The following is a 21,382-nucleotide window of genomic DNA, read 5'->3' on the forward strand; positions in this document are numbered from 1 at the left end:
TTTGGACACACCTCCTCCGAACTTCACCGCTCAGAGACGGTAGCGGGTAGGGTCGGTTTGAGTCACATGATTGGGGTTTATCGTAGCAGTGTCTTTGGTCATTGGTGAACTATGATGGACCTACTAGGGGGTGGAAAAGGAGGGCGTATGGGTGGAACAATGCATAAGACCGGCTCCTGGGCGGATATCCGTATGATATCTCCACTAGCCATGCAAAAGGCCATTCGCCTCTGTGCTGTTTGATGATGGGGTGGTACTGTTTGAAGTGCTTCAGCGTACGGCAAGAATCCAGACAGGATGTAAGGCCTGCCGCCTTGTAATTTAGACTGAAGCATGAGATGTCATCTTCAAACCCATTTTTCAGGGGCTGAAGTGCTCTGTCGCATCATAAAATCCTCGGGAGGGATGTGATGTTCGTTGCCTCGTGATGTAGACTAATAACTCAGCTGCCGTTTTCACGCCCGTTTGGCGCTATCTGAAGTACCCTAGGGTATCATGAACTTCCGGACGAGATGTCAGGTTTGTTATCTGGCGATTTAGCATGAAGACTGACATGCCTTATTCATACCCGTTTGGCGCTATCTGAAGTGCCCTAGGGTATCATGAAATTCCGACCGAGATATAAGGTTAGTCGACTCGTGATTCAAGGCGAGGTTCGAGCACCTCTCTTTACACCTCTTTAACGCCGTTTGAGGGCTCCCAATACACCACGAAACCGCTGTGTCTGATCCAGCTTGCTAGCGCACGATATGATTACTATACAACGAAAGATGCCGATATTGTTGGTTGAAAGAGGCTATGATTTAGATTTTGAAAAGACTGGTGAAACAAAATGCACCACAGACGAAAAGGTATGAATCAAACCAACGTTGCCTACATAAATATGAAGGGCTATAGAACGAGTTCTCCTCCAAGGTTTCTAGCTCGGTGCCCCTGTGTAGTATGGCACGTGACAACATCTGGGGTGGCCCTGCGAGTTTAGACGCCTTTCAAACCGATAGACCTACCTTTCATTTGGTTCTATAGAAGCTCTGAGGCACCTCAAGCGGCGTCATAGAAACGAGTTCTCTTCATTGGTGCGGCTTCCTGGTTCGCCGCAAGGCTATATTCGGTGAAGGACGCCGTAGGAGGCACAACGGGCCTGGCTACAAAACGGCACACTCGGATCCAGGCAAGATGAGCAATATAAATATAGAGCAGCTCGTTTGAGAAGAGTGCTCCTGAAAGACTGCGCCTCATAGAAAGATGTTGGGTTCTCCTGAATATGCTGGATGTCAGGACAGATAGATGTACTTAGCGCCGCCACTAGACTACCTCAGCCGCGCTTTGAAATACTGGGGGTCCAAAGGACACCTTGCTTTCACCACCAATTATCCGACCACCCCAATAAAAGCCCCCTCCTCTCCGCTGCTGCATCCTCACCCTCTCCCATACATACACCACCTTTTCTTCTTATATCCATTCTCTACAGCTTCACAATGCGCGGCTTCGCAAAGTGTGTTGCCCTCGGGCTCATTGGAGCTGCCGTCGCCTCAGATGTTCACCAGCTCACCAAGGACACATTCGCCTCGTTTGTGGAGGAGAACGATCTCGTGCTCGCAGAGTGTAAGTCAATTACTTCCCCGACTCTCTTAGCTTCACAACGCTCATCGCTTCTAGTCTTCGCCCCATGGTGTGGGCACTGCAAGGCCCTTGCCCCCGAGTACGAGACTGCCGCCACAACACTGAAGGAGAAGAACATTGCGCTAGCAAAGATCGACTGCACAGAGGAGTCAGAGCTGTGCCAGGAGTATGGCGTGGAGGGTTATCCCACCCTTAAGGTGTTCCGCGGACCGGAAAACATCTCCCCTTTTACTGGCCAGCGGAAGTCGGATGCGTACGTTTGCAATCGCAGAAGCTATCGACTCGACAGGAGGCTAACAATGCACTAGCATTATCTCTTATATGACCAAACAAGGTCTCCCATCCGTCTCTACCTTGGACAAGGAAACCATCGAGGGCTTCAAGACCTCTGACAAGGTCGTCCTTGTCGCCTACTTCGCCGCCGATGATAAGGCATCAAACGAGACCTTCGCAGAGGTCGCGAACGGTCTACGGGATAACTACCTCTTCGGCGCCACCAACGATGCTGAGCTAGCTAAGGCTGAGGGCGTGAAGCAGCCATCCATCGTCCTATACAAGACTTTCGATGAGGGCAAGGATAGTTACACCGAGGCTTTCACTAAGGAGAACATTGAGGATTTCATCAAGGTCGCAGCCGTGCCCCTTGTTGGTGAAGTTGGCCCGGAGACATACGGTGGCTACATGGCTGTAAGTTCAATGATTGTAATCAAGAAAGCACGCGATGCTAACGCAGTAATAGGCCGGTATCCCTCTCGCCTACATCTTCGCCGAGACCCCAGAGGAGCGTGAGGAGCTCGCCAAGGAGTTCAAACCCCTTGCTACCAAGCACAAGGGCGCCATCAACTTCGCCACCATCGACGCCAAAGCCTTTGGACAACACGCTGCTAACCTCAACCTCGAGGTCGGCAAGTTCCCCGCTTTCGCCATTCAAAAGACGGACAAGAACGAGAAGTACCCATATGAACAGGCAGGAAAGCTCGCGATCAAGGACATTGGCAAATTCGTCGATGACTTCGTCGCCGGGAAGGTCGAGCCCAGCATCAAGTCTGAGCCGATCCCCGAGAAGCAGGAGGGCCCGGTCACAATTGTCGTTGCCAAGAACTACGCAACTGAGGTCATCGACAACGACAAGGACGTCCTCATCGAATTCTACGCCCCGTGGTGCGGTCACTGCAAGGCTCTCGCTCCCAAATATGAGGAGCTCGCCGCTTTGTACTCTTCGTCTGAGCTCTCCAAGCTGGTTACCGTCGCTAAGGTCGACGCCACCCTCAACGATGTTCCTGATGAGATTCAAGGCTTCCCTACCATCAAGCTGTACGCTGCTGGCAAGAAGGACTCTCCCATTGAGTACAGTGGCTCCCGCACCGTCGAGGACCTCGCCGCATTCATCAAGGACAACGGCTCTCACCACGCTGAGGCTGGCGAGCCGGAGACCGTCGAGCTCCGTGACGAGTCCGAGATGCCCGAGCAGGCCCCGGCTGCCACCGAGGTGGCAGATGAGACGGTTGACCACGATGAGTTGTAAATGCATTTTCTTGTTATCTCTTTTTTTCCCTAGCTAGCTCCTTGGGTGCACCCTGAAATCTTTTCAACCCGTGCATCTAACGTGTATTATGTCCGCTTCAGCTCAAGTTAAGTCGACGCTGCATCGGTGATGAAGCGAGGATGGTCGACGACCATGGAGGAGAGCGTGGCGGAAAAGACTGCAAATGCTGCGGTTATGGCTCTTGGGTATCGGTTATGGGGCTTACGGATCGGCTTTTTCACATGGGTTTCGCGCTGTGCTATAACATTCATCCTTAGGGTAAGGCAATGGATAGTGCTCGATGTTCATTTTTGATGTGCTTTTGCGATGAACCATGTGACCTCTTTACAAAATGCTTGATCAGTACAATCAATTCCGAACAGTGCACAGCTCTTGCACCAACCAATTAAATCACTCGTTTTATGCATTTACCTGATTTGCCCAATTAATCCTAACCTCACGTCAGCACCTTCACCGTCAACTTTGGAACACAGGGTCCATAGAGTGCACAGCCACCCGCGGTCCGTTCTGCTGGTAAGGAACGAGAGAGATAATTGTGATCTTTCTCTTCAACACCCACCCACCACAAGGTTCGTCCCGTTTCCTCACGTCGACTCTTTAGCTAAGACTCAAGAAAGGCGTCCATGATCAAGCCGTTTGAATTGGCGCCTTAGACTAGCAAACCGAGCCAACTCGACACTAATTTAGAGCCGTTTGCGGCGACGCGGGCCGGAACTCGACGACTTCTACACGAATCGCCAAGGCAGCAACGGAGGAACGGCCGGCGATAAGTACGAAGTGCCTACCTATCCAGGCGCATACATACGGTAGACGTCCATCTTATAAAAGCCCACCCAAACCTATCCTCTACACACCAACACAACACCAAATCCCCCGAAGAGCCCACCCCCGCTATTCAATCCCGATGCGCGACCCGTTCCCCATCCCGCGATGGCTCAGCAACGCGGTCCAGCCGCTCACCGGCACGCTGCACCTGAACACGCTACACCTGCACATCCACGAAGTCATCCTCGTCTACCTCTTCTACACCTTCATTAACGGCCGCCTGTCGCCCTACGCTTCGTCGCGCCTGCTCGGCGAGACATACGACGCCTGGCCGCGCCGCACGAAGCTGGGGTGGAACATGCACGTCACGGCGTTCCTGAACTCGATCGTGCTGTCGGGCGCGGCGCTGTACGTCATCTTCTGCGACCTGGACCGCGCGCGCGAGACGTGGGAGGACCGCATCTGGGGCTACACGGGCCTCGGGGGCCTGGTGCAGGCGGTGGGCGCCGGCTACTTCGTGTGGGATGTGCAGGTGTGCGTTGCGAATTTCGATGTGCTGGGCGTGGTGGACTTGCTGCATGCTTTGGTGGCGTGCGGGATTAGCGTTATGGGCTATGTATGTTGGGTTTTTTTTTTTTTTTTTGGCTTTCCTCACTTCCCCTTATTTTATTTTAATTTTTTTTCCCTCCCAATTCTTGATATCCGTGTGTGTGTGTGTGTGTGTGTGAGGGCTGGGATGGTTGATGGCGGTGTGCTGACGATTTAAAGTATCCGTTTGGGCTGTACTATGGCATGCACTACATCCTCATCGAGCTCTCCACGCCCTTCGCCAATATCCACTGGTTCCTCAACAAGCTCGGCCTCGCTGGATCACGGGTCCAAGTTATCAACGGCATGCTGCTCATCACGACGTTCTTCACCTGCCGTCTGGTGTGGGGGTCATACCTCACGTTCGTGTTCTTCCGCGACGTCTGGACCGCGCTGCACGCAGAGCAATCGCACCAGACGACGTACGTGTTGGACGCAAAGGTACAGTCGCTGGCGCTGGAGCACCGGGCGCCGTGGTGGCTCGCGGGGCTGTTCATGGTCACGAACTCGGTGGTCATGGGGCTGAGCACCTTCTGGTTTGTGAAGATGGTTGACACGGTGAAGAGGCATTCTTCGGGGGAGAGGCAAGGAGTGAAGACGAAGGCGAAGGCGAAGGTCAAGGCGGGGTAGAGAATGAATGATGGTTTTCTTTTGTATAGTAGAGGCTGTTTTGCTTTAGACATGTCGTAAACGAAGAAAAAATAGAAATGAATCGAGACGAACAAACTTCCTACCCGGGGCGGTCTCTAGAGCATGATTTTACTCCAGCTCCTTCAACACGAGCCGACTTATTCTCAGTGCGAGTTGCCAAAGTCATTTCGAGCGATTCGGCTGGGGAGACAAAGAAAGAGGGACGTCGAGTCAAGAACGACACGTGTTCCGCTGTTTCCACGCCGTGTCTATCGAAAAAGTTGCCGCGCAGTTAGATAGGGAAGTGTTTGCAATTGAAGGGGCAAAAGAGGTGGTCTAATCAATTGACGACATGGGCCACGCGATGTCTACGCAGTGTCTATTAACACTTTATGCGTGGTCAATTCTGTAAAATTTTGTAGTTGTGTTGGTATCGAATGATGTGTACTTGACGCTGTGGGGTGTGGCACCATAAGACTCCCAAAATCAGCATCACATGTCAAGTTCTCGGCCCCCGATACCAGCATCCCACTTTCCTCCCACGGTTGGTGCGTCCAGAAGCACCTCAGCTACCTCCATCACACTCCAAAATATCTTTCAAGCTCTTCATAAATCTATTTTCATTGAAGTTGAGTAGAGAATTGGACTCCTCTCATGCTATAAGCAACGCAGTCAGGTATCTTCCGTCACGTACCCTATTTTTGCCAGCCAGTAACCGCCTCATCAACCTCCTTCCTGTATCTCTGCTGGTCCACGCACTGCTCAAGGAAGACCTTGTACTTCGCCTTGAGCAACTTTTTCAGATTCTCGTCCGTGGTCGGCTTAACCATCTTACCCGCCTTGCTGTACCGATCCATGATATTCCATAAGGGCTCGCTCTTGCCCTCTTTGTTCGTGCTCGCCGCTTTCGCGCCCAGCATCGCTGCGCCGTGCACGACGGCTGCGTGGACGTAGCGCGGGATCAGCACGGGCATGTCGCACGCCGCTGCGATCAGGTCCATCAGGATGCTGTTCTGGCACTGGCTGCCGGACATGAAGATGGAGCTGATGACGTGGCCGGACTTGTTCATTGCGTCGACGATCTGGTGCGTCTGCAGCGCGATGAACTCCATAGTCGCATAGTAGTATAGTGCGAGCCCGTCGAGGGACTTGTCGGAGCTGAGGCCGATCACGGAGCCCTTCATGTTGGGATCTGCGACAGGCGAACGGTTGCCGAAGAGGTCGCCGTAGAAGAAGAAGTGACGCCCGAGCCAGCTGACGTTGGGCGCGTTCTCTTTCTCGCGCATCTCGCGGAGGTGCTCGTTCAGGTAGTCGTAGATGTTTGTGTTGAAGGTCTCGGCGACCGAGTGGGCTTCGTTGAAAGCCGGATGGGTCTCGATAACGTGTCTGAGGAGTTCGCCAGTAGCGCTTTGTCCACCTTCGGCCATCCAGTAGTCGGGGAGCAGGACGTCGCGGTACGGTCCCCAAACGCCGTTGACGAACACTGGCTTCTCGGACATGGCGAGATGGCATGTCGATGTGCCGGCCACGGCGGCCAGACGGGTGAAAGCTTGAGAGACATCGTTCTTTGCATGGTCGGGATCCAATTCGTTTGAACTAAGTTTCACCTTGGCACCAACAGTGCCGATCCACCCTGCATACGCATCGATAACACCGCTGCCGATGGCGATTCCGGGTGGCAGACCCATATCCTGGGCAGCTCTTTCGCTCAATGTTCCAACTAGCTCACCAGCCGTAAGGTATTTACCATTCTACGCTGGGTATTAGTATAACTCATCTGAGAACTTAGGGAAAGGGAGCGTTACTACTCCGTCAACACCGCCCATGCGCTTGAAGTTGTCCTCGCACAGGTCTTTCAGACCGATGTCGGTCAGGAAGTCTTCCTGCCATCCCTTCACACTGCCATCGACACCAACTGGGACGAAACCCTGCTTGCAAACGACGCTGCAGAAGCTCCGTGTCTCTCCTCCTGTAGCCATATGTGTAAGAGCATCAGTCAAGTCGTAGAACTTGCAGCGGTCGAACAGCTCCTTGGGCATGTTGTTCTTCAGCCAAAGCACCTTTGGAATTTCCATCTCGATAGACATCTTGCCTCCAACGTAACGGAGCAGGTTGTGGTTCGTCGCATTGATCTTGATTGTCTCCTCAACAGGCCGGTGGTCCAGCCAGAGAATGACATTGCGGTCCAAGCCATCTCTGTTGTCAAAGTCGGGCCCAGTGACATTGACTGGTTCGTCTGTGTCTTCGGAGAAGACGGCAAGAGAGCATGTAGCATCGAAGCCAATGCCTCGGATGGTGTCGCCGTCGATGTTGTGCTGGTCCATTGCTCGCCGAATAGACGTGCAAATGCACCGCCAGATGTCGGTAGTGGACTGCTCGTAGTAGCCAGTCTGGGGCTGCCATAGGCCGATGGTCTCGGACGCCAGGCCAACAATGTCACCCTGATCGTTCATGATGCAGGCTCGCGCACTGCCGGTACCGACATCGATGCCAATGTAGTGATCCATGTGTGGGTGGAGCTCATTGCGAGGATCAGTCGACAGCTGGCGGGATGGTTTCCGCTGCTGCTGGCTGCGGAAGGGCATTTGGCCGGCCATTTTGAAGACTGGTCGCCGTGTCAGGTATGCACAAGCGGGATTGGAGGGAGGCGTGGCTGGAGGAATGCTGTTGCGGGGTGCTCTGGGCGCACTCTTACCTTATCTGAGGGGTACCGTGTCACGATAGCTTCTGGGGCTCCTCTCGGATTGTGGTCGCGTTTTACAGTGAGGGTGAGCTTGGTGGTGAGTCGGGAGGGCCAATTGAGGTGGCAGAAGGAAAGGGAATCGGTGTAAGAGGTTTGCAGAGAGCTCCCCAGTTTTACGGAAGTGTTGAGTGGAAAAGTAAAACGGCCGCGCTATGAGCTCATGCCGATCCCAAGAAGGGTGCAGCAGGTAGTGGGGTGTGGGGCGCACGATGGGGACGCGATGGAGCTTCCACATCAATAAACCTCCCTCGTGATACGCTTCTACCCCACGGAGATGACCGCTACGGGCATCGTGAGGCACTTTTCACGATAGCAGTGTCTGGCTTTCACTAATTGTCGCAAAAGCAAGTGTGTTAGTATTGCTTTGAAACTTTGCGGGAGCATGACCCCTAGTCGGCGGCGTTGAACGGACAGCGAATGGAGGAAGATCGCACCACTTGGATAGGCGCGGAAGTCGTGCAATTGGACCGGGGAAGGAGGGGCGTTGTGTCGGTCAGCATAGCGGGACCGGATTCCCTGTTGCAGTATTGGGGGTGCGTTGCCATGTCATCGTGAGTTTCTTGCGCCGCGAGCGGAGGTGGGGACCCTGAGGTGCATGTTGACGCCTGAGGCAACAAGGCTCTACGGGATACTTCACTAACCAAGGGCGTCTAGTCTTCCGTGTTCTACGGACGACTACACTGACAAAACTGTCTAGGACAAACCCCATCCCCTGATCTCTCATCCATGTCCTCCCGCGTCATTTGTGCTCCGCAATTCCATTGCTGACCCCGAACGCCATCATGCAGCAGTTAAAGCTGTACAGCCTCGTGACACATCATCAAGGTACGACAGCTACGCCCTTTGCTCTGACTTGACATCGTTTCATTGGTCCACTCGCTTGTTTGTCATCCACACATCGACCCTACATCTTTAAGCCTCACACGCAAGACCTGGTAGTGATCTTAAACCTGGTGGTAAGAGTGTCTAGTTCCGATGCAAGTGCTCTATTGTTGTTTCTTTGCTTGTGCCTAGAGCGTCTCGTTGGTTGAGTCATGCGTCGTTCCTGCGTAAAACCTCTCCACATACGGAAGCATTTCCGCTATGCAGCGATCCCCCAGTATTATACCCGACCCCGACCCCGATCCCGCCCCTGTGAGCGCCAGATGGCCAGTATCAAGCATTCAAAGCCCGGCCACACTAGGACCGAAGTACTACAACCCTGAGGTAAATACTAACTAGCTATTGCAATAGTTTTAGCTGCCTCAAGCGAGCGCTTACTGATAGTTCTCCAAGCTAGCTCAATGGCTTCAAGGCATTGCTCGTCGTGCGATTTGCACCCATCGCTTATTATGTCATCCAAGGTCCACTGATTTCGATGGTTTAGGCACTGCCATCGGGCTCTCTATGGATTTATCTTGCAGTGAAGGCAGTTGCGGAGGGATCAAGGGCAGTGCCCTAATTCCCTGAAAATTTATATGAATCCTCGGGGGCGCTCTTGTAATTTGCGTCTCCAAGTCTCTCTTCTCTCTCTTCCAATTGCAAATTCTCTGCGCTGTGACACTCTTCCGATTCGCCATGTATTTACTTTCATATTTTGTGCCAGATATTCTGCTGCCACTCGCTGCCGCTCACAAACCCAAAGGCCATCATATCTTGTCTTCCAGGTTGCGTCCGGGAGCGACAATAGAATACAAAGAGGTAAATTTGCCTTCATATTTTTGACGAGCCCCTTCAGAGATTCTAGCACGGTCAGACCAGCATATGCGAGACGACACCCGGCGTCAAGGCCTACAGTGGATACGTCCACCTTCCGAGCAACATTACCCAAGACATACAAGGCGAAATACCCTTCCATGTTTCAGCTTTCTTCTGGCTCTTTGAAGCTCGCCATGAACCCGAGAAAGCTCCACTTGCCATCTACCTAGCTGGATGGCCTGGGGAGTCTTCGATGTACCCAGTCTTCAGTGGGGAGAGCGGACCTTGCTACGCAAACAAGGACGGAAACAGCACTACGCTAAACCCCTGGTCGTTCAACGTTCATGTCAACATGCTCTATATCGATCAACCCAGCCAGGTCGGGTACTCGTATGACGAGATTGTCGAAGGCTCGTACAACGTGCTGGACGGCAGCATCACTCCAGAGAAGCTACCTCAGAATCAGACCACAATTCCTGGGAAGTTTCCCAGTCAGAACCCAGCGACTACCGCCAACACTACAACGCTGGCTGCTCGTGCTCTGTGGCACTTTGCACAGGTCTGGTTCACAGAGTAAGTTGTCTACAAAGCAAATTCAGACATTTCGTTGACGCTAGAAGGTTCCCGGAATTGAAGACATGCGAGAAAGCTATCAGCTTATGGGGTAACTCGGCAGGGTCCACCATACAAGTTATAGCGTTCCCAGTTGCTAAATATCGGTTTTTAGTATGGCGGTTACTACACCGTTGGCGCCATTGCGTATTTTCTAGCACAGAACGCGAAGATTTTGAACGGAACACTGGACGCTAAAACCAACGTAATTCTGCCAATTGACACCCTCGGGGTAACGGACGGATGTATAGACCTGCTATACCAAGGATATTCATATTCAACGTTGACATACAACAACACTATGGAGTAAAGCTCTTCAACGAGACTGTTTCGGAAGCAGCCTCCGCCAATTTCACCGGGCCTGGAGGATGCTCTGATCAAATTCTACAATGCCGCGCTCTTGCAGCCGAGGGAGATCCCTACGATATCGGAATCAATTCCACCATCAACGACATCTGCGCCGAAGCAATAGAGTTCTGTGATGAGTTCGCTGGAGGAGGCGCAATGGTTGCTCTTTCTGGGGTAATCATATCATTTTCCTTGCCCACCTTCCACGCTGACGACCATCTAGCGTAGCACATTCGACCCCTCAGGCCTACGCCATCGCGTTTCTGAACCAAAAATGGGTGCAGGACGCGCTCGGCGCCCCTCTAAATCACACTGCAAATGGAAATACTGCTGGTAACGCCTTGATTGCCACGGGCGATCCTGTCCGTCGCAGCATCGCCGACCTGAACCTCCTTCTCAGCTCTGGGGTTAAATTGTCGATGGTGTATGGGGATCTTAATTTTATCTGCAACTGTACGATAGCCCATCTCCGCTCCTCCCTCGCTTTGCAACCGCTAATGCCATTGGTCACAGGGATTGGTGCCGAAAACCTCACTCTGAATACAGAATACCCAGAAGCGTCTGAATTCGGTGCGAGTGGCTACGCAAATATCACGACGAACTCAACATACCAAGGAGGTGTGGTGACGCAGTTCGAAGGTGTTTCTTTCTCCAGAGTGTTTCTGGGGTCGCATACGGGTACGCTCTCCCCTCTTCTCCCGTTCTTTTAGTCCTGAGTTTCATACTAACCTCATCACTACTGCTACAGTGTCTTACAGCCAGCCCGAAACGGTCTACCAAATCTTCAATCGCGCAATGTTCTACAAGGACGTATCAACCGGCCACCACAATATCGAGACTGGAAAAGGCTATAAGAGCAAGGGTCCCGCCTCGGCGTGGGGCTTCAAGGACGTGCTGCCGCCACCGCCACCTCCAGAGTGCAGCATCTCCTACGCCAGCACGAGCTGTTCAGAAGACCAGTTGGCTGCGCTAGCGAACGGGACAGCGGTGGTGGAGAACAACATCGTCGTGCAGCCGGCGGTCTGAGCGGGAGTCTTGCACTCGAGGTTCTCTGGACGAGAAAGAATAGCAGCAGAAACCCGTTGACGCCGAGCTTATGTATATTTAATTCATCCAACCCATTGATTCCCAGTACATTCTTATCTCCTTTCGCTTCAAAAGATTAGATCCAACCACTCCCATCTCTCCTACCCTCCCCAACCCCTCAAAACCTAACCGTCCGCCAAATACTCCCCCCATACCGCACAAACTGCACCTCAATCGTCCGCGTCTCGATACTAGCCGTCGTCTGCACCTCCTTCACCCGCCACTCCTCGGGGATGTCCTTGCAACTGCGCACCCACCCCAGCGGCGGCACGGCTACCGTGATGTCCTCACCGTCCCCGCTCCAGTCGGAGCTGCAGAGCCCCTCTTCGATCTTGCACACCTCGGCCCCCACCCCCGCCGCGCCGACGGAGTCCCACACGCCCTCCCGCCGTCGGCTGATCAGCAGCAGTTCCATGGCGCGCCGCCGCAGGATCGGGTCGCGGCAGCGGGTTGCGCAGAGGAAGAGGGGCACGATGGGGGAGAGCTCGAAGGAGGGGGAGAAGGAGGCCGGGCGGGCGCGGGGGGTGCGGTACGGAGGGGAGTCGGGGGGGATATCGGAGGCGAAGGGGCGGGAGCGGGTGGGGAGTTGGGACTGGGGAGGGCTGTTGGACATGTAGTCGGAGGCAGAGGGGGGAGTGGTGGGGTTGGGAGGGGGAGTGGTATCGTAGAGGTAGGAGGAGGAGGAGGAGCCTGAGTTTGTGTGGTGGGGAGTGGGTGTTGGCGCGGAAGAGGCGGGAGAGGCGGATAGCGAGCTGCCGGGGAGTTGGAAGGATGGGAGGGTGGCGACTAGGTCGATGATGGTGCGGAATGTTTCGAGGTGGTCATCGTAGAGCGATTCTGTGATGGACCCTACGGAGATGATGAGTTGGCACATGATGCAGTAGATCCGGAGAAGCGTGACGCCGGCGTAGGTCTTCGGGTCCTGGAGGGCCGTAGGGGAGAGTTTGGAGCAGTACGCCTCTAATGATGCTGTCCATGCTGGGAATGCTCCAAGGAGCTGCGCGGAAGATGCGGCGAACTCTGGTCCGTCGATTGTGAGGCCTGGCACGTCTCCAGTTGCAATGTTGGTAATCCACATCATGGAGCGGAGGAGCGAAACGAGGTCGGTACGGGCAGCTGCAGTGCTAGAGTACGCTGGAGGTATTACTGGAAATACTGGGGCCGTTTCGTGGTATAAGTAAGGGGATGTGCTGTCCGAGAAGGTCATGGACTGGAAGTCGAAGCGGTGGAGCACTCCCACAATCGCATCTTGAAAGTCCACGCCATGCGAGAGTCGGTGTTTATGTTGGTCCAGAATCCGCAGGCCGTTGCGAAGATGCATGTTCATAGCCTTGTAGTTACCCACAAGACTCTCGTAGCAGACGAAGATGATGCAGGCTAGGAGCACGGTTTCTACAGAAGTCTGGCCGGTTTGGTACGATACGAGAAGCTGATTGGAGTGCATGACTGCGTCCATGTACTGCTTGAAGGCGTAGTCGCCCGGGCTGGCTGCCAGGGTCCTCGAATTCGAGCTGTAGACCTCATGCATGGTGCTGAGAGCTAGCACACCGTGCTTGATGGCTGGCTCATGAAACATCATTCGCAGGATTTCCTGGCTCCAGAGCTCTGAGTCGAAGAATTCGGTCCATTGGATCAGGGTGTTGGCTTGGAAGTATGCGAACGAGCGGTTCTCGGCTGGACTGTCGAAGAGAGTTGGCGATGGGTTTCTTGAAATACGGACTTTTGGCGCTGAGGCCCTAGCTGGGATAGACAGGAATGATGAGTTGCGATATGCTGCAGCGGCAGCGGGCGAGGACTTCCGGGACAAGGCAGCATCTGTATAGCCTTCACACTTCCGTCCTGTTCTGGTGCATCGAATGCAGGCGGGCTTTGTCTCGTCACATTTGACTCGCCGGATGCTGGGCATTAGTTAGGTCAACCACCATCGTAGAGTTTGATACATGGAGAGGAGAGGGGGTAGATACCGGCAGGTGGTGCAACCCGTCTTCACGCGGATCTTGAACTGGCGCTCGAGGGCTCGCAATCTTTCCGACTCCATGGATGGTCGCGATCTGGGACTGGGCGTGTCGGGGTCGATATAGGGCTGGGACACTAATAGCCTCCTCCCTGTTGAACATCGTCCTGACTGGTTTGCTTCGTTTAGGTGTACGTTAGCTAGGGACACGCGCGAAGCTTAAACTTGTTAGTCCACCGCTACTCTAGTATCTACATGGGGGTAACCTGAGCGGGCTGCTCGCCCTCCCTGTCAGTTTCGGGGGCATTATAGTAATATCCTAGGAAAATAGTGCGGGTACGACTATAATGCCCCCAAAACTGACAGGGAGGGCGAGCAGCCCGCTTAGGTTACCCCCTTGTATGTAGCACCAGTAGCACCTGGGCAGGGTTTTTACGAGGCGTCAAATCCTCCGCCCCTATTGCTGACATGACTCTTGCTTATGCTCAGCCTCGTCGTATGTCGCGTTGCTGATGCAAGCCCCAGCCACCTCACCGCCGCTATGAATACGCTATTTCGTGGCCCGCGGCACAGTCCCTTCCACCTGGCAGCTGTTGAAAGTTATGGAATCAATACAGTTCGAACCGGCATTGACGTTTTCCAGAGTTCTCCTTCTTAACCGCCATGCCCTTGATGAGGCTTCCGCTATCCTGTATGAAAGTTGTATTGCTTAAGCTCTTATACATCGCGGACAGAGAGCTGTTTGCGAAATGGCATCAAGTACGGTATTTGGACACAAGTCTTGCACTCTTTCTTGACTTCTCCCCATGCTTCTTCGTAAGATTTAGATAAAAAGTCTGTGCACTCCTTGCGACTGTCTGATGTATTCCAGTGCATTGAAAAGAGGTTAGAAAAGATGTACAATCCTAGGGAGCGTAAATCGGAGCGGATCTAAACGCTTTTGACTGACCTATCCTACCGTCGTCTAGGGTAGTTCCCGATACTGTAAAGAGCCCAATGCAGGAGCAATTTGACGGCTGCAAAAGTAGCATTGCTAGCGCCACAATCCAGATCATCAAACGCCTAGGGTCCCGGTCCTTAGATTTGGCTTCTCTTAGGTATTGGCTAGCTCCTAATAGCGAGAAGAATGTTCAGTTCGAGGTAGCCGTAACGAGTGAAGGGATCTAGTAGCTAAATTTAGTACCCGCCGCTTCGCGCCAATACTCTTTGATGTTACCTTACGGCCCGATCTTTCTTTCATAAGACCCTCTCCTCATGCCAGAGGAAAAGTATCGGTACCAAGATTGCAACTTTTCTTAACATGCTAAAATATTTGCAGCTTCCAAGACCCTTGACCGTCATAGACGAGAGGGCCGGGCAGGCTTCATTGGACGTAAGATGACAGTCTGTTATAACTCCCTCTAGGGTGGCCCGAAGAGCAATCAGACAGATCACGACTGTCTTTTTTCAGCTCTTGATAATGCATCATGGAGCCTCAAGCAGTGCTAGGTGAGCCTAGAGTGGGTGCGTATTTAAAGTATCGGAAGGTTTAGAATAGATTTACAGATTCGTAGACTGCCACTTTTTGTGCCGAGACCTGCCAGTATACGAACTCCCGGGTTCTCGACCCACCAGTTCCATGGGAACACCAAACTTTCAGGCCACAAATGCCAGTTTCATACTTTCTGCTCGTCCACCGGCTCGCTGATCGGTTTACCACGCCAGGACATCTAGCATGCGCCTCCAAATCACAAAGCCATTGCTCATCTCTCTAGATGACCGTCGTCGTGTAGGGCCTTCTATCGTCAACATGAGCAATGGCTCAAGCCCTCAAAGAATCCCCAGCATGGACCCCAACTCGTACACCGCTTTCCGATTTCTTGATTTGCCACCCGAAATTCGCCTTCTTGTATATTATTACACAGTCACATGGTTTTACTACTCCCAAACTTTGGTGTCAATCAAGAAAAGACACGCCTTCATCTTAGAGCGTTGCGGTGTCAGGGCCTTTTACGGAAACTCTACAAGATATCTCCACGTTATGTCCTCGAAAACTTGGTACCTCCTTTCCTCATCGTCAACCGTCAAATCAGAGTAGAAATACTAGACATGCTCCTCGCAACACTTTTCATGATAAGCGATCGGGAGCTAAGCCAGGGTGCGATAAACTTGGATGCATTTTTCTCGAAACCTTGCCGCAAAACATGCAGGTGTTAGACTGGAAAGCCGCAAGTGGGGTCTACAAGATGAGTGACGGAAAAAAATATTATGGGAAAACCAACACAAATAGAAGCATTAGTCTTTAGTGGGCGTGTCCGGATTTCCGATACTGTGTCCGAGGCCACCCGTGAGGGCCTCTCATGGCACCTCATGGCACATTCAGGCTAAATTCCCAGAAAAGGTGATAGAAAAAGGACCACGTCTACACCTTACGAATATTAAGATGTTCTTTGATTATCGCATGCTCCGGCAGAACTATCGATAAGAGTCCAGGGAGATGAAATGCGCAACTTTCTGGACACTGCAGTCAAAACCACAGCCGGCAGGTATACTCAAAGCGCAAGGCTTACAGCATATCCGTCTATGTGGTATTTCCATATTCTGCTTTTGGTACCTATCAGACCTGGCTGCTAGTGCCACCGGTCCCTTCCTTTTGATTGGACGATGGTCGATATCAACGGGTCTCCCTCAACTTGAGCAGGATTAGCGCTCACCGGTGAGATGCATGCTATCTTCAGGCTGCTTTCGATCATACGATAAACTCAAGATAAGCCCGACAGTTGCCTCGACAATGTTGCCTTCATGGATCAGGACTCGTCATAGATGTGAGCGGGGCATGTTCCGTTCAGTAACGGAGTCAGATTTCCATGCTGCTGTTGTTGTACAGGCAGACGAATCTACGAATGCCATCCGCGGCTTCCGGCATCAAAAGTGCTCCGGCCGTCCAAAAAGGCACAGCATTGCCGTTATGGACTCTCGCGCGGATCCCCCACGCTTGTGAAATATTTACTTGTATCAACGGTCCCTGTCGTGCCCGTCCCGCGCAATGAGGATCGGCAGCAGCCGAGGATAATTCCGGGCGCCACAAATATAGCGGCGGCCGCGATGCCTTTCGCAGGAGCCCAAGCTGGAAGCGCGGCGGGCTGCAGCCCCTGAAAAGCGGTAGATCAGCGCCCAGGCACAAGCGAGCAGCGAACGCCTGGACGGTGAGTCTGCAACAACACTGGCATTCTATACAGCCAAGGGGCGCACGTGCATGGCCGTCTTGCGCAACACCCAACTGCAGTAGATGTTTCAGCCTGAACAACAGCACCAACGGCGGCCTGCCACTTGTTGCGTCGCAGGGAGACGGCATTGCCCACGGCGTTCGGCAAACCGCATGGCGATACATGCGCAGTGGACCCCTGCCCCGCTGGCTTGGGCCCTTTGCACTCGGTGCTGGTGGCGTATTGACAGCTCCTTTGAGCGCTCTCCGCCGTCGCTCCTCGTCGTCTACCAGATTAATTGGCGCTAGCTTCGATCCTGCAGTATCGTGGGCCGATCTGAGCATGGCGCCGTCGTCATCTCTGATATGCCCACGTATCCACCACCTTCCCCCACGGTTTCGCCTTCTTCAACCTCTCTTCATCACCTATTTCCATGTTCACAGCCAGAGTTATACCTTTAGTCTTACTATAATTGTAATTTGTAGCTAATTCACATCACTACTAAATAATGCTACGATTCTTGTCATTCCACAGAAAGTCCAGCCTTTCTACAGAAGAACCACCTGCGAGGTAAACGGCCGATACTACGAGTTTCCTCCCAGCTCGATGCTTTAGTTGCGCGTATGAGAGATCCGTCTCTAACACCATCTGTAGTGTGGATGCCCCGCGTCCCTGTGGCACTGGACAGCTCGAAAAACGCTCCTCAGTGTCGTCTGTCACATCGACGCGTCCCTCTCGCGACTCGATATACTCGAAAGAATCTTCGGCCACGTCTTATAGCAGTGTCCAGTCCACCACTCATTACGATTTTGATACTATTCCCACCATCACGAAGACAGCATGGGAGCTGGATCGTTACAGGCGGCCATCAGTGACCCAGCGATCGAGGTCGACTGAGGAGACCGCACCGAGGACGAACTTGTTTGAAAAGTTACCGCGAGAGATATACGACTGCATACTACAAGAGCTAGAGCTACTTCACTTTCAGCCCGGGAAGCATGTCTGCCCGTCTTGCTATTTGCGAGATGTCAGTAATCTAGCTCTGACAAGTCGAGCCTGGGATAAAGCTGCAAGAGCAAAGCTGTCAGTAATCCCAACTTGGCATGCGATGATATATACACAATGCTAATGTCGTGACAGATATCGCAATATATGGGTACTCCCTGACGATGGAAACCACGAAATGAAGAAGCTCAAGCTCAAGAATACTCGCCGCTTGAAACTTCTACGCCGTACATTACGTGAGAGAACGGCTCTAGCAAGGACCGTGAAGGAGCTCAACTGCCAGAACTACCAGGAGGTCTATCGCAAAGCTGATATATTTGACAAAGGGGAAATAGTAGACATGATTGCATCTGTTGTAATGGCTTGTCCAGATCTGGAGAAGTTGACAGGATTCCATGTGTCGTACAATCACAGCTTCGACCGGCTTTCCCACGCTCTATCCACTCGAAATCATCTGAAGGAGCGCATATGGCTTCTCAAGCCTCCGAGTGATCCAGCAACCCCAACGTCCCCAACGTTTCCAAGGAACAGCGACTCGAACAACTTATCTAATCTCTACGACCCTACCGCCGACTTGACTGAAACCTTTCTAGCGCAGCACTCCTTCTGGCCCTCGCTCACCACCCTGATCCTTCACTCGCAGTCCTCGTCATCCTCTCCTATAATGACCTTTCGAGCCTTCATCGCGACCTTCCGCTCTCTGCCGTCTCTATCCAATCTCTCGCTCTCCTTTTTCAGTGCCGCCGAGTTCTCGAACCGCACCCTAGCCGCCCTCCCCCCACTTCAATCTCTCCGCCTCGAGAAACTGCCTGGTCTCACTGACGCAGGACTGCAACGATACTTCGCCCAGCCCGCGGCCGCTTCCATTGTAAATCTAAGCCTGATAAATCTCCAAATTACCGATCTCGCCGTATTGGGTAAAATATTTCAATATTTGAGCGAGTTATCCCGCCTCACGCTATCTCAGAACCCAACACCACGCCCATCTGAAGATGCGTGGCCACTGCCTGCAAGCACAGATGCTGTGTTTCGCTCAGCCAGCCTGAGATACCTGCACTGGTCGTGTCTCACGCCTCACCCGCCCACCACCGTCGCGCTAGGAAAGGCGATTAAAGACGGCGACCTACCAGCATTACGAACCCTCCGCGCACCGACCGACGACGGGACATTGCAGGCAGTATGTGCCCCCCGAGCCTCGATCGCAAGAGAAGGCGACGAGACAGCAGTGAACATAGCCGCCGTGGTTGCGGACCAACAACGCAAGCACCGCACGAGGGCATCCATGATCGTGCAGCCCACTCCTACGCTCACACCGACGCCGAAGTCAGCGAAGCGAACATCTATGCTCGACTTGCGGCCGTCCAGGCTCACGGAAATGGCAGCGGACCCAAATGCAACAAAGGCGACACCACAGCTCCAGATACAAACTGCTATGGCGGTCAATGCTAAAGGGAAGTGGAAGCGTGTCTCCACACCGGTGCCGCCATCTTCCGTCTTCACGCGGCCTGAGCCTAAAACCCTAATCTCACCACTCGCGTCTCCACCACTTCCGAAACCGAATCTAATTTCCCTCCCTGCTGCTCGAATAGCTGCTCAGCATCGTCTGGCTGTCGCGAGAAAACTTCCGGGTATCAAGATTACCATCACGTCGCCCTCTGGCGTGGATGTCAAGAAGTGGACAATGGGGTCGTATCTTGGGCTCGTTCAAGGCCCTTGTGTTGCGCGGTATTGCCTTGATCCTGATATAGAAGGCGATGGGGAAGACGTTGTGGTCACAGGCGTGGCAGAAGTAGTAGGGGGAGCGAGAGCAGGGGGCGGACGGAGACAAGGAGAAGAGCCGGTATGGGAACGAGTGAGAGTCAGGGGGTGTTTGCATCCTGGAGGAAGAGGAGGGGATCAAGTGGGTGCGGATGAGCTCTTCTGATTCAACTCAAGGAGCTTCATACCGAAGTTGTAGAGAAAAAGTTTTTCATAACTCGCAGCGTGGTGTGTCCACTCGCTCTCAAACGCCTCTATGTATACCCAAACCCAACATCAAACGAACACCCCTCACGCACTCTGGCTCTCCTCCGGCCAGACATCCCACCCAAACGTATCTTTCATATTTACAAACCTCGTCCTTCTCCCCCTCGCCACCCTCTCAATCGCCTCAAACCCCTCGTCCCCCAGCTCGGCTACCTTCAAATTACTCTCGATCCGGCTCGGCGTCGCGCTCTTTGGCAGCACCACATATCCCCTCTTCAGCCCCCACGCCAACAGACATTGCGCCAGCGTCGCCCCCTGCTTCTCCGCCGTCTTAATCAGGTCCTTATTCGTCCTGACCTTCTCCCCCGTACTGGGCACCTGATCCTGGCTCCCAAGCGGGCTATACGCCGCCGGCAGGATACCATGCGCAAGACACCACTCGACCAGCTCCACATTCGGCAAAAACGGATGAATCTCAATCTGGTTCACCGCCGGCTTGACGCGCGCGTAGCCGAGGAGCTGCTCGAGCCCCTTGATCGTCCAGTTGGAGACACCCACCGCTTTCGCCAGACCAGAGTCATACAGCTCCTCCATCTTCCGCCACGTCGGCGCCGGGTTCTCTGTCAAGGGCTTGTTGATCACGTATTTCCCGTCCGCGCCGATCTTCGGCATGAACGTGTCGCCCTCTGCCACTTTCTCGGCCGCGATGGGCCAGTGCACGAGGAAGAGGTCTACGTAGTCGACACGCAGTTTCGACAAGCTCGATTTTAGCGACCATTCCACGCCGGCGGGCTCGTGCAGGTGGTTCCAGACTTTCGTGCAGATGAAGATGTCGGAGCGCTGCACGGAGGGGGTTTTGGCGAGGAAGTCGTGCAGGGCGTCGCCGACTTCGGCCTCGTTTTGGTAGAACCAGGCGCAGTCGAGGTGGCGGTAGCCGGATTCCAGCGCGTGCAGCGTCGCGGTGTAGGAGGAGCCCTGGGCGCCATCATTGGCGAAGGTGCCGAAGCTGATGCTGGGGATGGAGGCGCCGGTGTTGAGGGTGAAGGCTTTGGGGATGGTGGGGGAGGGGGTGGTGGAGGGGTGGATGGCCATTTTGGTGGTTTTGTGTGTTCTCTTTCTGCAGTCGAATTGGATATATCAAGGACTATTGAGCTGAGTATAGCAGATAGAGAATGTTGGTAGAAAGATGAACAAAATTGGCCCAAGAATCAGCGAACGACTCGGCGTATATGAAACTCACTCACCTTCCCTTTCCTCCCCACCACCCCACCATGCGCAAAAGAAAAGAAAACCCTCACCTATCCCCCCCTCGCTCCGACTCTTTCTCGCACCCTCTCGCTCAACACTTCTAGCCATGACGTAAAGTGTGGAATCCTCCTCTCCAGCTCCACTCCTCCTCACCGCCACTGCTTCGTCCGCTCAATCCACGACCCGTAGAATCAACACTTGCACATGCCAAAAGCCCCCTGCTGCGCGGCACTCGCTCCGATCCGACGCAACCACCCCAGCAACCGCGAAATCAGGAACGTGCAGCCATCCTGCAGGGTGAAGTTCCCACCCTGCAGGTCTGCAGTTCCCGCCCCTGGCGACTTTAAACATAGAAAAACCCGTTCGCTTTGGCGCTAAGCCCCATATATCTCGCGTCATACCGCAGA

General features: G+C 53.5%; 7 protein-coding genes across 7 annotated transcripts; 4 read left to right on the forward strand and 3 right to left on the reverse strand.

The window, feature by feature from the left end:
* The first annotated feature begins 1,372 nt into the window (after positions 1-1,372).
* BDZ99DRAFT_506637 (disulfide-isomeras-like protein) lies at positions 1,373-3,414 on the forward strand. The gene is made up of 4 exons (XM_033724186.1): positions 1,373-1,605; positions 1,660-1,876; positions 1,932-2,310; positions 2,363-3,414. The coding sequence occupies exons 1-4, from the start codon at positions 1,479-1,481 to the stop codon at positions 3,146-3,148; spliced, it is 1,509 nt and encodes a 502-aa protein (XP_033580671.1). The 5' UTR covers positions 1,373-1,478; the 3' UTR covers positions 3,149-3,414.
* A 159-nt stretch (positions 3,415-3,573) lies between these two features.
* Positions 3,574-5,288, forward strand: BDZ99DRAFT_506639 (DUF887 domain-containing protein). The gene is made up of 2 exons (XM_033724187.1): positions 3,574-4,550; positions 4,703-5,288. The coding sequence occupies exons 1-2, from the start codon at positions 4,074-4,076 to the stop codon at positions 5,150-5,152; spliced, it is 927 nt and encodes a 308-aa protein (XP_033580672.1). The 5' UTR covers positions 3,574-4,073; the 3' UTR covers positions 5,153-5,288.
* Positions 5,289-5,763: 475 nt separating this feature from the next.
* BDZ99DRAFT_223428 (Pentulose kinase) lies at positions 5,764-7,995 on the reverse strand. The gene is made up of 3 exons (XM_033713448.1): positions 7,848-7,995; positions 6,958-7,757; positions 5,764-6,903 (listed from the first exon to the last, which is right to left on the reverse strand). The coding sequence occupies exons 2-3, from the start codon at positions 7,747-7,749 to the stop codon at positions 5,848-5,850; spliced, it is 1,848 nt and encodes a 615-aa protein (XP_033580673.1). The 5' UTR covers positions 7,750-7,757; positions 7,848-7,995; the 3' UTR covers positions 5,764-5,847.
* Positions 7,996-8,978: 983 nt separating this feature from the next.
* BDZ99DRAFT_516363 (alpha/beta-hydrolase) lies at positions 8,979-11,558 on the forward strand (the record flags this gene model as incomplete). The annotated part of the gene is made up of 6 exons (XM_033725069.1): positions 8,979-9,101; positions 9,631-10,145; positions 10,436-10,706; positions 10,778-10,985; positions 11,046-11,210; positions 11,281-11,558. 6 exons carry the CDS (start codon positions 8,979-8,981, stop codon positions 11,556-11,558), a joined length of 1,560 nt encoding a protein of 519 aa, XP_033580674.1.
* Positions 11,559-11,736: 178 nt separating this feature from the next.
* BDZ99DRAFT_567463 (uncharacterized protein) lies at positions 11,737-13,656 on the reverse strand (the record flags this gene model as incomplete). Its single annotated transcript, XM_033727687.1, has 2 exons — positions 11,737-13,516; positions 13,583-13,656. 2 exons carry the CDS (start codon positions 13,654-13,656, stop codon positions 11,737-11,739), a joined length of 1,854 nt encoding a protein of 617 aa, XP_033580675.1.
* Positions 13,657-17,158: 3,502 nt separating this feature from the next.
* Positions 17,159-19,874, forward strand: BDZ99DRAFT_553569 (uncharacterized protein). Its single transcript, XM_033727098.1, has 3 exons — positions 17,159-17,327; positions 17,412-17,840; positions 17,898-19,874. The coding sequence occupies exons 1-3, from the start codon at positions 17,266-17,268 to the stop codon at positions 19,684-19,686; spliced, it is 2,280 nt and encodes a 759-aa protein (XP_033580676.1). The 5' UTR covers positions 17,159-17,265; the 3' UTR covers positions 19,687-19,874.
* On the reverse strand, positions 19,626-20,928 carry BDZ99DRAFT_459485 (Aldo/keto reductase). Its single transcript, XM_033719174.1, has one exon. It carries the CDS (start codon positions 20,817-20,819, stop codon positions 19,812-19,814), a length of 1,008 nt encoding a protein of 335 aa, XP_033580677.1. The 5' UTR covers positions 20,820-20,928; the 3' UTR covers positions 19,626-19,811.
* Between the last annotated feature and the right edge of the window lie 454 nt (positions 20,929-21,382).

Source organism: Mytilinidion resinicola (assembly GCF_010093595.1).
Source record: "Mytilinidion resinicola strain CBS 304.34 unplaced genomic scaffold BDZ99scaffold_4, whole genome shotgun sequence".
In the NCBI taxonomy this organism is placed as follows: domain Eukaryota; kingdom Fungi; phylum Ascomycota; class Dothideomycetes; order Mytilinidiales; family Mytilinidiaceae; genus Mytilinidion; species Mytilinidion resinicola.